Below are 17,244 nucleotides of genomic sequence, written 5' to 3'. Positions count from 1 at the left end.
ATTTATTTTTTCTGTCAGACAATAACCTCCTATTAGGTGCTAGTAGTGTAAATATTTATATAACTGATTATAAGTCGTAACAGTTTTATAATATGTATTTGTTCTTAACAATTGGAAAAATAATATATGATAAAAAATATCAAACTCGACTCTAAAATTAAGCTTTTAATATTTAAATTTAGGTTATGGCTAATAAGCCAAGGAGCAAACAATGTACTTTTTCCGTCAAAAAAAATTTAAGATTGGATGTGATATATATCAGGAAGTGGGACGGAGGGAGTAGTAGTTACTCCAAGTTACTAATGACAGGTGGGTGCATTTATTTATCACATTCATCCTAAAACAAGATTATTTTTTACCAATTCCGCACATACCAATAAAAAACAAAAAGACTAGAATACTCCTACTTTATCAAATCCTAATACAACTATTCTATCACTTTCTCTATTCCCAATACAATTATTTTCTACTTTCACAAACTTCGATGTGATGATTACTCTAAAAATGAACTTATTTTGATACAAATAGAAGGGTATAAAAATAAATTTATTGCCGGACGGAGAAAGTACAAATAGTTTTCGAGATAAATGTTATATCAACGTTGAACTGCCAAAAAATTAAGGACTACTACTCCGTCTCAAAAAAAAAGATTGATTTTTTTAGGACGAATGGGTTATTTAAGAGTTTCTTTAAATAAATGTGGACGATTTTGATTAGAATATACTCTAAGTATGATCCATTTACATTCTTATTGCCTGGACCAGAGCTCAATTCTTAAAAAAAAGGAATCATGGGAGACAAGATATTGGCACATCAACGTCGAGTCAGCAATGAGTAACGATATGCAAATTAAATACGAATATATTATTATATATAGATCGATGCCTTGTCATGGCTGCAACTTTCAGCATGTCGATATCAATAACGATACGTCGAAAAGCGCTGTGAAAACGCAGAAAAGAAAAGGGTTAGTTAGTTAAATTATTAATTAGGCAAGTACAGCATACGGTTTCCAGTAATTACAAGCAAAATCAAATCATCTATACTAATCAATTATATTACTCCTATATGTATCTGATGATCGATCGATCGACGTGGACGTATGTATGCTCAAGTACAGATGTGAGACCACTGCCATAACTAAATTAAATTAAATTGCATTGGACCTGAACTACAAATAAATATGCAATAGACGCGTCCTGATCTAATACAGTAATAAGTGCGACAGGCGCCAGATGACCTCTACTCGTATTGCTAGTTCTCATCGATAATTTTTGGGGCCTCGAGATATTCAGTTTAATTTCTAGCTTATTAGACCTGCAAGACTAAATTATTATTAGTTGGTTATATGGATGTTGTTGCTAGCAAAGCTGGCACAATTATAAACAGATATTGATAATTTCGTTGCATCTTTTAATTGGATGCATGATTTATTAATCTTATAGAACACTGTGAGTATCATTGGGTAATGTCTTCAGTCATTAATACTCGAATATAAGCATTTTTATGTTTAAAATATGTACCACAATGTCAGCATTTTTTTAATACACTAGTTTCAATGCATAATAATCCAAGCATTATTAATTTCAACCAATCAATATCTTGGGAAATTAATCTATCAATTTAAAAATCAAATTTTGATTAATGAGGTGGCTGAAAAGAGATATTTTTTCCAAATTAACCTAGAAATGATTATATATTTTTTGAAACGGAGGCATATATATCTCAACACCCTTGAATACGTGCGTGGTAATTAATTAAGTTGTATACTTATTTTGACGGTGTGTGATTCTCATAGTATTACCTTCGTACATGCAAGTCGATTTGGACATCAGCATGGTCTTCTTAGAGCACGTACAATAGCGGGCTATAAACCAGCTATAAACATATTTTAAAGAGATAAAGGAAAAGAGAGAAGAGCAACGGACTACAAATCTGTAGCCAGCTGCAGCACGGACTCCAAGACGTAACGAGTGTATGACAAGTATGACCGGGTATTAATAGTATAGTAAGCAACTATTGTATGAATTAGCTATTACATTAGCTCTAGATGGTTTAGAGCTAGTAGTTGGCTATACTATTAAACTTTCTCTTAGAGACAACTTTCTTCACTACTCCTACTTTCTAGTGTAAAATATTTATAACGACATTAACTCAAACTACAGTGATGTGACAGTAGCTAGATACATCTACATGTGTTCTTTTAGTGCATCAAAACCCAATATATTTAGGAATACCAAGACTCAAGTTTAAAAAGTTTAAGAGCAGGTACAATAGCATGCTATAAGCCAGCTATAAACATATTTTAAAGAGATAAAGGAAGAGAGAGAAGAACATCGGGCTACAGATCTGTAGCCAGCTGTAGCACGGACTCCGAGATGTAATGTATGTATGAAAGGTGGGACCAGATATTAATAGTATAGTAAGCAGCTATTGTATGAATTGGCTATAAATGATTTGGAGCTAATAGTGGGCTGTACTATTAAACTTGCTCTTAAGGATCATACACAAGAACCAACAAGTATTTACGATCGAAGAAAGTACACAGTGTAAGACATGGAAAATGGAAATTAAGGATCACCATTTTTTTTCTCACGAAAATGAAAAAAAAATATTACACTTAATATATTAGAAAAAAAGCAGAGTTTTGGTTATATATACAATGCAACGGCCAAAAAAAGACTAGTAAAAATAAGTTGCTATATATATATATATATATATATATATATATATATATATATATATATATATATATATATATATATATATATATATATATATATATATATATATATATATATAGCAACTTATTTTTCATAGTTTAAACTTACTAGTCTTTTCAGTTTTTTTTAACTTTTTTTTTACTTTTTACTAGTCTTTTTGGCCGTTGCATTGTATATATAACCAAAACTCTGCTTTTTTTCTAATATATTAAGTGTAATCTTTTTTTTTCATTTTCATGAGAAAAAAAAGGTGATCCTTAATTTCCATTTTCCATGTCTTACACTGTATACTTTCTTCGATCGTAAATACTTGTTGGTTCTTGTGTATGATCCTTAAGAGCAAGTTTAATAGTATAAGTGTATACATACACACACACACTACTGGAATTCCACGAGGTCCCTAGGGTTTTCAAATGTTCCCTAGAGCCCTAATTAGAACCCAATGGGATAATAAGTTCCCTAGAGCCGAAACTAAAACTCAAGGGAACTGAGATGATCCCTAGAGTTTTTGCTTGCTCCTAGGGAAACTAGTACAGTTGGCACTGATAGGAGAACCACGGTGGCAGGGTCCACTGTCTTTTTTAGAAACCAACCACGTGGAAAGGTTGTAATATTTTCTCCCGCCTTGTGAATCCAAAATTTGGACTGTGCACCATATTCTCTTTCCATTGGAAAGTAATAAAGTACCCCAAGCTGCTAAACTTTCCCCCTTTGTTCTTCCTTCAACATGTTCTTTCATCTCTTCCTCCCCAAATCAACTCCCTCTCCAGTCTCCACCACCAAATCTACCCTCAAGTAGTAGAGATCGACAGGAGCTTCGACCTTCGAGGGTGGTTGCAGCAGCACTCCTGAAGGCCGTGGTGGGCGTGGGCTGATTGCATCTGTTTGCGGCTGAGAGGCAACGCCGGGACAGGGGTGAATCAAGGCCACGGCGACCTGTGCAGCGTGGTGTTGCCGAGCTGCTCTCTAGTTAGCATTTAGCAAAGGTACTCGAGCAGATATTTTCCTGTGCATATTTTGAAGTTTTGATTTTTGATGGATTCTGTGCTTGATGCAGATCGGTAAGGCTGAGAAGTCAAGAACTTGAGCTACGCTTGCAAAACTTGATATATGAATCATATTACTGCGGTTAGTAATCAAAGCTAGAAATCATGTGCTTATTATATTGAACAAATAGAGAATCCCACGTATGTAGCTGCAGATTTCCATAAGTACTTATTTTCTTCAACCTTCCTACTCATTTTGCAGCTTGATGACTTCTGGAAGTGCTATTACGTACCATTTCAATTGGATACAACTACTGCAGAAGGCTATATTTGTGTTTTATTTTGACTTTTGAGAGAGCAAAGCCACAATCTATTAAGTGTTCGTCAATTTTCAACTCTGGATATACTCTCCCTATGCGTGTGTGTTTTTTTTCTTTTGTTTTTCGAAGGGCAACTCTGCATGTACTCCCAATTTTTACTATTGAGATTAACTTTGTAATGCAGTATATATATTTTTTGTTCAAGCAAGTTGATGAAAATATGATTGGAATGCTTACTGGTTGTTTGCAAAAGAAATAAAATAAACAAATAAAACTAATCAACGATTAATCAAGAGCTAAATTAATCTGCATTAATTTCTAAATGAACTACTCCAATAAAAATGTTCCCTAGGGTGCTGTACCACTTTCCACGTTTGATTTTTTCTGTTCAGGTGGCATTCAATCCCTACCTTTTAGAACACGTGGAAAGCTTCTTTCCCTAGATTCTACCAAGAAAACCCAAGGGAACCAGTTTGTTCCCGTATAATGCTTCCCTAGGGGCCATTCCCTAGGGTTCACTCTAGGGAAACCCGATCCCTAGAGTATTTTGGCTCTAGGGATACTTGTGAATTCTAGTAGTGATATATATATATAGGGAGAATTTTGTGGCGGAGGAAACCCCAGTATGCTCCCAACAGACACCCAAATGAAGTGGCACCCGCCGATGATGAAGTTACTCCTATATTAAGGATCACCATGGAAGATTGCAAGTGGGTCACTAGGTAAGGTATTACTTGACCTGAAGGATCGGATCGGATCGGAGGGATCGACTGCAGAGCGCACTACAGTCTACAGATCAGGTAGACGACATGGGCGAGATATGATGATGATGATGATGATCGATGCTGATGGCTGGCTTAGCTAAAAGCTAGCGGTGTAGTCCTGTAGATATATAGATAGATGTCGATCATAAGAGATGCTCTAGCATTTTACTCCCTCTAAATTAATACTACTTCCTCCGTTTCATATTATAAGATTTTCTAGCATTGCTCACATCATATATATGTTAATGAATATATATATATATATATATATATATATATATAAATATATATATATATATATATATAGATAGATATATATATATAAATGTGAGCAACACTAGAAAGCCTTATAACCTGAAACAGAGGTAGTACTACTTATCATTTTGACCAAGAATATAATCTGAAAAAGCAATTTTAACCACTATTTTATATTATAATAGATAGAGAAATATTAATAAATATATGATTTTATTAAAGTATTTTTAGGACTAATCTATTTTCTTAAATATTTTAGAAATTATTATAGTCAAAGAATTATTAATCTAGGAGAAATACTATTATTTATTTATTTGGGCTTGACAGGCACCTGTGTTAGGGGTGTAAGTGGGTTTACCCATGAACCCGCTTATAGGTAGAAATAGTGCATAACCCACGGGTTTGACTAGCAGGTTAACTATGAATTTAACTTATAAATGGGTTTATTGATCGATCCACTTATATATTTAGATGTGGCAAGCCGGGCTGCGACACGAAAATCCATAAATTATTATTTATTTAAACTCGCGGGTCGGCCCTTTTGCGTCCCTACCTATGTATATGTAATATAAATGTAATTATATTTTTGCGCCACACGATCCCAGCTACCAGACAAATTTTGAAAATGTGAATGTGACTATAACTGCTTGGTTATCGGTCTTTTCGAGCCGGTCCGATCCGTGTTTAAGAACTGCTCGATAAATTAACAAACTTTATTTTCTTTTTGAAAAAAGTTCAAACTAAGATTTATCGCAATTTTGTCCTGATATCGCAATTTTCGTCGGTAAACGCTCGGTTATCATGACGAAGCTGCTAGCGAGCTAGTGAGTGGTTTATATCTTGTATCTTGACTAATACCGATCGTATTTTGTAGCCCTGATAACAGCTCGCACAAAACCAATCCCTTTCAGCATATCGAAAATACCGAGTTAAATTAGATCGATTAATTCGGAGATCAGAGATAATATGCGACACGGCGGTGTCTTCGTCTTCTTCTTCGACTTTAGCTACTACTCCTGCTATATATAGAGTAGCTAGTGCATATATACGTATGCAATTATGCATGTGGCGTATAGGGTTGTGTTTAGTTCCGTTAAAACTTTTAAAAATTCCGTCACATCAAATATTTGGACACATACATAGAACATTAAACGTGGATGAAAAAAACCAATTGCACAGTTTGCATGTAAATTGCAAGACGAATCTTTTAATCCTAATTACATCATGATTTGACAATATGGTGCTACAGTAAACATTTGCTGATGATAGATTAATTAGGCTTAATGAATTCGTCTCGTAGGTTACAGGCGGAATCTGTAATTTTTTTTGTTATTAGTTTTTGTTTGATACTTTAAATGTGTGTCCGTATACTTTAAAAAAAAATTGGCTGTTAACTAAACACGGCCTATATCTACGTATCCGTATGCGTGCATGTATGTATCAGATGATGCAGACATGGGCGTTGAAAGCGAGCCATCTTAGCTCTACCGGTATGTACATCGAAGCTGCGGCGAAAGCGGCAGGGCATCGCACATTTGCAATTGCACGCGTGCGTGCGTGACAGCAGTGCACTAGTCACTTTGGCTTCTTTTTTATTTTCTTTTCTTTTCTGATAGTTGAAGCTTCTCCAAAAATTTAGACTTTTATCTACGATTACAACAATATTGTACTTTAAAGAACATAGAAAATGGGTTCAGAGCCACAAGTCTGAATTTTTTTTAACTACTAATTAATGATTGCTTCTCAGAATCTCGAGCCACCAAACAGAACAATATTAACCTAGAGTCTTATTAGATGGCTACTGTTTCTTATAATCTCGAGTTTTCAAACATGTTATGTCGTCAGCCTATAGTATCGCCTGATAAACTCTCTTTATCCTAAGAAAAGAATCCAACCCAAATTAGAATGTGATATTACCCAGTATAACGAACCAAATTCACCATTTAGATTGTCTTTTTTACAGAGGGAGTGCACGAGATAGAGGGAGGAAGCTGCGCACGCAACGCATACGTGCAGCTACCTTTCATTTTTCCCTGTTGCTGAGCTTGATGGGTCCTGTCACCATTGACATCTCCACTGTGCAGCTGCTACTGCTGTCCGGGTGGCTGCCGCTCAGGTTACAAGAATAAACCACTAGTACGACTACTAGTTGCTCTTGATTCTACAACGCCAGATCGACAGGTTAACTAGTATATAGAGCAGAGCATCACTCAACAGTCGACAGGTAGTAATAATCAGACCAAAATCGATCGGTTTCAATTGTATTGGAATTTCCAGGGCCACCTTTTTCGGCAGCACGAGCCAAAATTTATCAGGACCAGTTTTACAAGACAAGTCAATGGAGAAACAAAAAGGAAAAAGAAAGAAACGAGTTAGCAGCAGCAGCAAGGGAACTACAACGACGACAAATTCTGTATCTCCCTTTCTCAGCCCTAGAAAAAATCTTTGGGCTGAGGAAACACATGTATCAGGTATATCGAAACCTACTACAACAGTTTAGCTGCTCTCTCTGGTCTGTCGGCTTCTCCTCTTCACATCGCCTTTTCTTCGTACCCACATATTCCATGACAAGCAGATCCATCTTCCCATCTGTTACTTTCTTGTCTCCGTTCCTTTTCAGTTTTCACCCTCCCTTCAATTCTTCCCACCCTTGTTGTCCCATGATGCAGCAAAAACGACGGTTTCTGCTGCTGCTGCTGCTCCTCTCCATCTTACTTCTTACCTTAAACTCTCGGATCAGCCGCTTTGGATCCTTGCAGCAGCGCACCAAAACTGTCTCCCCGACCAATCGCCCTATACAATGTCTGGAAGGACTCGAAAGAAAGCCGCCGACACTACTCATGTTGTACAATCAGAAGAATCTATTCCTGTTTCTGTATCATCTAACCTATTATCATCCCCCTGTATCCGCCTATAAAAAAGAACATAAGCTGCCGATGTCTTTATACTCTCCTCGCTTATAGGACCCACATGACGGTCATCAAAGTCATACCACCCTTTCTTACCTTCATGCTGCACCAAAAATATGAGTAATTAATCATAAGAGGCTCTGGCTCAAACCTCAAATGCAAAATATAGTCAAAATAAAGAGTATACCAGTCCCTCAATCATACAAACCGATGTATGCAAGTCACACAAGCAAGCGTGCATTAATAGTAACAGAAAATGATCGGTGGGGGAAAGAACACTTACATAAACATATGCAGTATAGTGACCACCTCCCATGCTTCCATAGTGATTACTAATAGCATACAGTCGATAGTGGTTGGAAATCTGTTGCCCCCTGCTACCGATATACTTTGAAAGGTCAAGATCATGAACCGGGAAGTCCACACATGTCTCTAGCTTGTTTTTGGTATATCGACTGTATGAAAATCTTTTCAGGTGTATTATAAGGATTTCCGGTAGCCTCCAAAGGTCTAACTTCTTACTAGCTTGGCGATGCTCTTTACAGCCTGGGCAATACCTGTACAAAGAAATTGGAAATTTATATTCGTCGAAAGACTTCAAAAGGAAAGAAGAACATCTTTACTTGGGTAAAGAATCATCTCTAATCTTATAAAGAAAGGAAAAGTATAACCACTACAAAATATAACACTGAAAAATGTAAAATAAAAAATAAAAAATAAAAAAATTATACCACATGTCTTCTGGGCCTAACGGTTCCTCCTTTATAAAAGCTTCAAGGCATGCATATAGAGAACATGTCTCCTGTGGTCTCCTTGAGAATAGGACAGCCTTGTAGATCTCTGGAAGATTATCTAAAGAACTAAAATTGTATTGCTCTAGTCCATTGTCCTGCCAACACACAACCACATGCAGTCGCTTCTGTGAAGCAGTAAGTCTAATAGGTTGGTCCATTTCTATCTTCATGCGTTGGTCTGGAAACCTCTCATTGATAAAGTAAAATTGCATTCCATCTTCAGTCATTGTTTCATCGTCACAATCGTTATTGTTTATGCTGGTTGACTCTGTTGCATCAGAGTTCATATCAACGTCCGTGGTTTCCTCCACAGGACTGCTTTTGCCAATTATGTGGTCAGCACCTGAACTATCATCTTTTGGTACTCGGAATGGAGTCATAACCTTTTGGTAAAGCTCAAAGATCGTACTCCCATTGATTGTGTCAGGAAGACTTGACACAAGGGGTGTACCAAAAGACTTCCAGGATTTTCTGCCAAAACTAGTGAGGGTGGACCTGCTTATAAAAAACAGCAACATTCATATATTTAATACCCAACTTAGACAGTTAGATCAACACAACGTAAAAAATGAGATTGTACTTACTCCATCCGTTGGTTTCTGAACACCACTATTGGAGCATCTTCACTGTCTTTTGGAAGTTTATATGCAACCAAGCGATCTCCATCTCTGATCAAGGAGATGACTTCAGAAGGTTCCTCCAAGTACCGGATAAGTGCACTATTGTAGACCTATGTAGAGATCATCAAATAATAAGTATGCAAGGCATATTCAGTAGCACTCGGGATTATAATGATAATGTAGGGAAAAGGAAAATACCTCAGCAACCAAAAGGCGCTCGTCGCCTTTCAAGGAACAAGCAATGCTTAATGCATCGATAAGAGTCTTTGTATCTCCAGATTTCGGTACACTCACAGTATACGGAGATGGCCCAGTAGTCCCATCGGTATTGAAGACTGTTATAGTCATTGTTCTCATAGTTGTTGAAGGCAGGGGCAAAGACAGGTACATGAATGGGTCAAATGTTACAGATACTTTCCTGCAATCAGGGCAAACTAACGTCGACTTGTATTGACCCTGTCAATGGAGCACCAAAAGATGATCAACAGGAGATAAAACCATGTGACTTACATGTGTCCATTTTGGCAGAAGAAACAATAATGCAACAACCACCCCAGCTAGAGAAGGGAATTTTATTTGTCCTACGCTACCTTTTCTCTATCGACCAAATTAGTTTCATTACATCTAACATTGAACATATTTTGATAGTTCCTTTGTTTCGCATTGAAAATATTACTATATTTTTCTATAAACTTGGCCAAACCATAAAGAAGTTTGACTTGGAAAAAGTTCAAAAAACGGAGGTAGCACTTCAATAAAATCATATATTTATTTTTGGAGATCGTGTCCTTTATCCAAAAGGACAAGTATTATCAACACAGAGAAGCTCTCTCTCTCTCTCTCTCTCTCTCTCTCTCTCTCTCTGTGTGTGTGTGTGTGAGAGAGAGAGAGAGAGAGAGAGTGACGTTGCAATCATATGCAACTAACCTGGCAGATATCAACTATGATAGAATCATTCCGGGCTATATGGTTTCCCCAGTACTCATCTGCGACCTCTTCATCTGGACGGCCATCTGAATCCTTTGCTTCAGAATATGGTTTACATTTCACTCGATTCAAGTCCTCATGGAGTCCATCCAACAAGAAAGCCAGAAGCTCCTACAAGCACCATCGGTAGACAAAATCATTTAGGTATTAGGTGTCTATTATGTAAGTTTATCACAAAAATACCAAATAGAAATATAGGAGTAATATATTTTTAAGAAATAGAATAGACCCTAAAAATCGTAGGTTTGGAGCACTTATCAATCAAATTGGCAGAGTAGCACCAGAACTTAAGAAATTTAGGGTATTTGATTCAGAAGCTGGTATAGGTAGGAACTAGGATTAAGTGGCAAACAAATTGCAAATCATAGAATAGGGTCCACCATAAGATATAATTCAGGGTGTGTGTTTGGAAGTGACGAAAAACTGTGTATTCTCAAAAATAAAATTAACTAACCTGGGAATCATGTTGATTAAAGCCACTGAACTGGGGGGCAAAGCGCGCAAGCTTTCCTTTAAATTGGCGAGGCGCAACAGGGGTCCTGTCCAGAGCCCATAGCTTCCTCAACAAATCCCCAAATGAATACGCAAGCTCACCCTATTTAACATTAACACATTGTTCTAATGAGTTCAAGAAGCAAAATAATAAATTCGCATAATACATGAAGTATGTCTATGTGGAAAGGAATTTCAACATGCCTTCAACCCCAGTGGGTTATTATGGTTTATTTCTTTATAGAAGTCTCCAAGGAAGTAGTCAACCAGCTTGGATGTATGAGCTAAGCACTGCACTGCACTGTTCATGAAACATGTGTTTCCAAGATTGTCTAGTCCTATTAAACCAGTGCCAACTTGCTTAGAGCTTCCACTTGAATCCAGATCCATGCCCATGATGCTGCCGTTGCTCATTGAACGACTCATTGTTAATGCTAACTCATCTTTTTTCCCATTGGTACCATTTGCCGTAGGTTCTGACAGATCATAGAAGTGTATTTCTAGAGGCATCTGAACATGTAAAAGAAGAATTAAGGATAAGAAAAAAAAAACATGCTACGAAGAACATTATATGGGAGGTAGTAGCTAGTGACAATGAAAGACGAAACTGTGGACAAAACCTAGCAGATACCATAAGTTCAGAAATGTCAGGTTTTTATCTGAACTTAATCATGCCTGGTCAGTCTGGATTAACTAGCAGCACACGTGTATTGGAAGAATAACTATTGTTACCGGATATAACGATATAGTGATGGGCCAAAGTTCAATCCTCATCCGAAAGTTCATTTTGCATGTTTTGAGTGAGACCGGTCCCACACGTTTTAGTGACATGCGGAAATACTTATTTGGTGCCTGCATATACAGTGGTTGGTCCTGGCTATGACATGCGGAAATATATATATATATATATATATGATTTAGATGCCTGCATATATACAGTGGTTGATCCTGGCTATGACATGTGGATAGCCTGCTAGCTATTCCCTCAAGTTTCAGCAAATCAAATTGCAAATAGACTGCATTTGGAGAAAATTGGTGGGAGTGGAAAGGGGTTGACTAAGTTCATATTGAAATATAACTTAAGTAGTAGTAAACATCCAGGCAACAGTAAGCAGGGAGAATGTTCTGAAGTTGCATACAATTAAATAATTAATTTTAGAATATGACAAGGTAGTAGTAATAAGATTGACCTCCTGATCAGAAGACCGAGTGTCTTGGGGCATTCGATTCCATTCGTTCATCAATATAAAAGTTGTTCGTCCAGAGAAATCCCATATATGAACCTAAAGACAATATGGACATGTTAAAGTAAAATAATTTGAGCATTCATCCTACTTATTGAAAAACAAATCATCAGAAAAAAAAATACCGGCTCAGAGTCTGAAGTCAAAATCTTGTTTGCCCGTTTAAAGTTCTCAGCAGAATTATCCTGAAATGTTTAGAACAAAGTGAAAAGTTTTTTCTAGGGATAGATTACTAAACCAAAACTTCATCCTTCAGAACACAAAATCTGTGATTAATAGATGAATAAAATGGAAAATAACTAGACCTTTTTGCTGATCTTCACGGTTAGTGCATTTGTATCTCGCGTGACTGAAACTCTGAGCATTATAGGGTAAATGTTTACAGATCCTTCTTCGATAGACAATGATTTTTTCCCCGCATTCTTGCCAGAATCAATATGCCTACATGAAAAAAGAATCAAGAAATCAATTAGGCTTTGAAAAAGTAAAGTCATCAGAGCAAGCAAGCAACAAAAGGAAGTGTAATAGTACCTGGCAGCTGTGCATATTTTAGATAGCTGCCAGCCCTAACTCATAAATGCAGCATTCTGTTGACATATTAATGCTTATAGTTTAATCCCTTATATTCAGAAGAAGAGACTTTTACATGGTTCAGACTCGAAACATTTCCAAAGAAGTGCATTATTTCTTGCTATGATCCATCAATCAGTTGAAGGCTCCAATGCAACAGCCTAATTGTGAACCTTCACTGAAAGTCGCCAGCATGGAAAATCTAAGTTCTAATAGAATGGATAAATTAAACTAAATAGCGTAGACTCAGCAATGCCGCTACTAGTAGTATCCTAGATAGAAGATGTAATTATCCGCTTCAATGCCTCGATGCAAAGTTGATGTCAGAGAACTAGGGAATGTTGATTCATAGGATTAATTGTGAATCTCTTCACGGGAATGTATTAAAATAAGGCTTGCACAAATGCAACAACTTGTTATCATGGAAGTTAATGGGGATGCCTCGTATATTAATTACAAATTATAGACCATAATGGTTGGCGCGCCACTAGAAACCACCTCCACGTCGTGCCATAGTAATAAACCCTAGACATCAACACGAGGATAAACAACTGGACGTGGAATATGTCATGACAATACCAGCCATGAGCGATCTAATATATCTAGTTCTGTGCAGCTGTTTTTCCTCTTACAGAAACATGTAACACAAGGGAGAACCCCTGTCCAAAGCTCCAGCAAGGAAACCAGCACCATGTGAGTCGATTTCAGAAGCAAGTGTAGCTACGATTTGCATATATTCACAATACCACATGAGGCGATCAACAGTACAACGTAGCCGCTACCCTACTCCTTCAGTAATCATCAACCATGGATTTTAACACACTATGCATTGCTCACGACTGGTTCTCAATGTAGCGCGATAGGATCATCGGATCAAACCTATGGAGAAGTTGTAAAAAAAAAACATAGGAAACCCATCTATCATCATCGCGAGTGGAGGTGAAAGGAGAGCGAGCGTGTGTTTGTCTTCTCACCAGGCGCGCGCCTTGGAGAAGAGGTCGGCGGCGACGAGGGCGTAGGTCCTGGAGGAGGCCGCGTTGGAGGCGGAGGCGTCGGGCTGGAGGAGGTCGTCGGCGCGGCGGAGGGTGAAGGCCTGGTCGGAGATGAACATGCTGAGCACCTTCATGCCGATGCCGTAGGAGGTCGGGCCCGACGGCGCCGCGGCGTACGGCACCCCGGCCGCCTCGATCCCTCCCCCTTCCTGCGCCTCCCTCCACCACCTGCATTCGCCCCCATCACCAAGGTCAGGTCAGCCACCCACCCGATCCGATCCAAGCTACGGGGGGTGGTGGGGGTTAGGGCTAGCCCTAGGGTTCGTTCGTACCTGTGGAGGACGAGGAAGACGCGGTCGTCCTCATCCGCCGCCGCGGAGGAGGTCGACGGGGCTTCGCTCGCCGCCGCCGGTGGGTCGTCGTCGGGGGTCGCGGGCATTGCGGCGGTGGGATCTGCGCCCCGTCGCGGTGGCCCGGCGCGGCGCGGCGACGCGAGGCGTGAGGGATTTCACCTTTTTTTTTCTTTTTTGATTTGATTTTGGTTTTGAATCGAGGAGGAGAGAAGGAGGAGGAGGAGGAGAGGAAACGGAAGAGGAGTGGTGGTGGTGGTGGTGGGGGTGTCGAGGCGAAAGATGGAAAGCCGGTTTAATGACGGCAACGACGGCGACGAGTCGGATCTCTCATCTGATCGGGTTGGGTGACTTGGGTCGGGGTCGGGTCGCAGCGAACCAGAGAGAGACCGAGCGGGGCCCACTTGTCACTCGGACATGAAAGGATGCAAGTGTGGGTCCCACATGTCATTCCTACAGCAAGGAGAGAGAAATGGTAGACGTACGCGTCCCACATGTTCCTCGGTGATGTACGTGCAGATTTTTTTTTTAAAAAAAGTATCTTATTGAAATTCACTCTAAAACGCTACTCCCTCCGTTTTCATATTATAACTAGCAAGAGTCACGCGCTACGCTGCGTGCGTAGGAAAGAATGTTTGAAGTTGTGATATCATAATCAAAACAACGTGTATATAGTTGCAACTTTTAAGCATTATATATCCTAACATTATCTAAAAAAGCATTATGTCAGAAGCATACTTACATATGAACACACATTACAACTATATATCACCAAGATTTAAATGCGAATATAATCCGTTTGCTCAGATAATTGTTTGTACAAACATGCCCATTTACAGAAAAATAACAATCACAGAGGACAATGGTGCTTACATAATGTGGGGGTATAGATTAGAGAAGAAACAGTGTGACAAAAGAAAATTATTAGGTGATCAGAGAATTTCAACTTTTTTGTCATAGAGATCTTCATCATTAACTAATTGAATCTTTCACATATATATAGCACTTCACCGCAAAGAAAATTTTAGTGCTTAGTTCTGTAAAAACAACAACGCATCACATTACGTACTTGCAACAGTTTAGTACATGAAGTGATACCTCCTTTGCATAGTGCCACTGAATACTAAGGTAGCCCCTACATAATCATGTCTAAGGGCATGCTTGGATGTCATCCATATATTGCTACGTGATAAGTATATATGGCAAGTAGAACAAAACACTCATCAAAGAAACCATGTTGAAATATCTGTCTTCCTAGAAGGGGGCAAACAGAACATTTAATCAATTAAATAAAAAAAGATTAATGAAATCATATCTTGAAGTCAACTCTATAAGAATATTTTCAAAACAAATAATCAATCTTGAAGGATGGGTCATTAGAAAATTCCAACACCATACAGAGCTGGAAAAAACAAAAGCAGGAATAATGCTTGTATAGAAATAACATCACATTGCGTCCTTATTAGAACATATGGCATGTCTCATCTAAAATTGTTTGAAGTGCATATAGCTTTATCACACCAATAAATTAAAATAAAAATTTATGATCAAAGAAGAAAAGAGTACCACACAGCTAGAGATATGGAGGCTTGGACCTTTGGGGTGGCACATATGTATTGTCATTCCGTATGGACTAACAAATCAAGCGAGGATGGTACTATGTAGGTTAGAACTTAGAAGTACCTGTGGCTTTAATCCTTTCGGGTAAATAGTAGTGTCGTTGAAACACCCTGCAAACAATGCTAATCTATGGAATTAATGTTCCATTAAATATTCAACATTAGTAGCTTAGAAATGGCTATAGTGGAAGAAAAGGTGTTAGCTTGTTACAATAGAGCCTGAACTGATTTAAAAATGTAGTTACTGTGGTTTAGTAAATTTCTTACCAATACTGAAATCTTCAACGGAGAGAGATTTTTTCTGCTAGATGTGCAACATACTTTGTGATTACTGTCTTGACTTATAGACCCAACATCAGCCCACTTTAGTCATTAAGATATGACTTGTAGAATAATGGAGTCTCCAAATATGAGGATAAAAGACTTGCGCCATGAAATCAGATCATTACCTTAGTATTGGCACAATCATCAGTCTATACTGAGTCCTAAAGACCTTTTGGTTTGTGTCTTAGAAAAAGAACTGCACGATCCAAATTTAGGGGTCATATGCCAAGTTGCCAGGTCTACAGATAATTTTTTTATGACGTATGCATCACTATTACCAATATAATATTGTCTACAAAGGATATTATCAATGCATGTTTATTTCTACTGTGTGTAAAAATATCGAGCTCAACAAATTCAAAAATAAAATATGATTTGTTTCATTGGGAAGGAAATTGAGGCAAAACCTACTCATAGTATAAACATTATATGCTATCATGAAACAAAAACTAAAAATATGTGATGAGAAATCTGAAGGCCACATATATCACCAAGAGAAGACAATAAGAAAACATTCATACCTCCAAACAGAAGCACATAAAGGTGGCTGCAGGAAAGTTCCATTGCTGCAAGAAAACTCGCTGACATATTCACCAAATATTACTCCCTGGTAAACAATGAAGGAATACTGACATTACTACACAATTCACTCATTAGCATCTACTCCTACAGGAAAAGGGCAGCGGAGCCAAGAACATCAAAACTTGTACTCTCCAATAACTTTGTATGTTATGAAGTGCATATCTTGGGAAAGTAAACCATAACTGCCATGTAGTACCATGCCATATACTCATATCTACAATCTTGAATCAGTGTAACTGAGAATAACAAAATATCAGAATTTTTTCAAAGCATGTGTTCTTGTAGACCAAATTTGTTAGGATTCCAGAAAAAATTGGCATGTACATGAACCGATGTACATCAGGATTTCATTATGAAGCTAAGGACCATGTAAGAATCTTTAACCTGTACATCCCTGACAATATTCTGTCATTAGTAGTGAGAAGTTATCTACGCTGAAGTTAACTGACATAAAAGAAATATATAGGACATTATAATTAACAAAGTTGCAGGAACAAATGTATTTTGAGAATGAACTTAGATTTGCTTCTAATAATTTTACTGGCGACACCCCAATTATTTATTCCTCTTCTTACAACCAAGACACACAGGAGTCTATTAGCCAAAGATAAATTGAATGGGAGGAAATTAGGCTGCCTACCTGGTCGCTGATGGTGCTTTGGACGATGATGACGAAGGAGCAGTAAACCAGCGCAGCGCAGGCCCTCATGCTG

General features: G+C 38.0%; 1 protein-coding gene and 1 long non-coding RNA gene across 2 annotated transcripts; one reads left to right on the top strand and one right to left on the bottom strand.

Annotated features, from left to right (window-relative positions):
- The first annotated feature begins 3,438 nt into the window (after nt 1-3,438).
- On the top strand, nt 3,439-4,237 carry LOC107275463 (uncharacterized). Its single transcript, XR_001542077.3, has 3 exons — nt 3,439-3,709; nt 3,781-3,851; nt 3,972-4,237. It is a non-coding gene; the product is annotated as an uncharacterized lncRNA (long non-coding RNA).
- Nucleotides 4,238-7,279: 3,042 nt separating this feature from the next.
- Nucleotides 7,280-14,267, bottom strand: LOC4352817 (ubiquitin carboxyl-terminal hydrolase 8). The gene is made up of 13 exons (XM_015765268.3): nt 13,989-14,267; nt 13,639-13,884; nt 12,400-12,535; nt 12,220-12,279; nt 12,041-12,133; nt 11,055-11,360; nt 10,813-10,953; nt 10,299-10,469; nt 9,570-9,827; nt 9,336-9,481; nt 8,689-9,246; nt 8,241-8,514; nt 7,280-8,060 (listed from the first exon to the last, which is right to left on the bottom strand). The coding sequence occupies exons 1-13, from the start codon at nt 14,093-14,095 to the stop codon at nt 7,887-7,889; spliced, it is 2,670 nt and encodes an 889-aa protein (XP_015620754.1). The 5' UTR covers nt 14,096-14,267; the 3' UTR covers nt 7,280-7,886.
- Nucleotides 14,268-17,244: the final 2,977 nt, after the last annotated feature.

The sequence above is a fragment of the Oryza sativa genome, chromosome 12 (genome assembly GCF_034140825.1).
Source record: "Oryza sativa Japonica Group chromosome 12, ASM3414082v1".
Lineage (NCBI taxonomy): Eukaryota > Viridiplantae > Streptophyta > Magnoliopsida > Poales > Poaceae > Oryza > Oryza sativa.
Note: the sequence above shows the minus strand (reverse complement) of the source record. Positions and strands in the feature narration are given on the sequence as shown.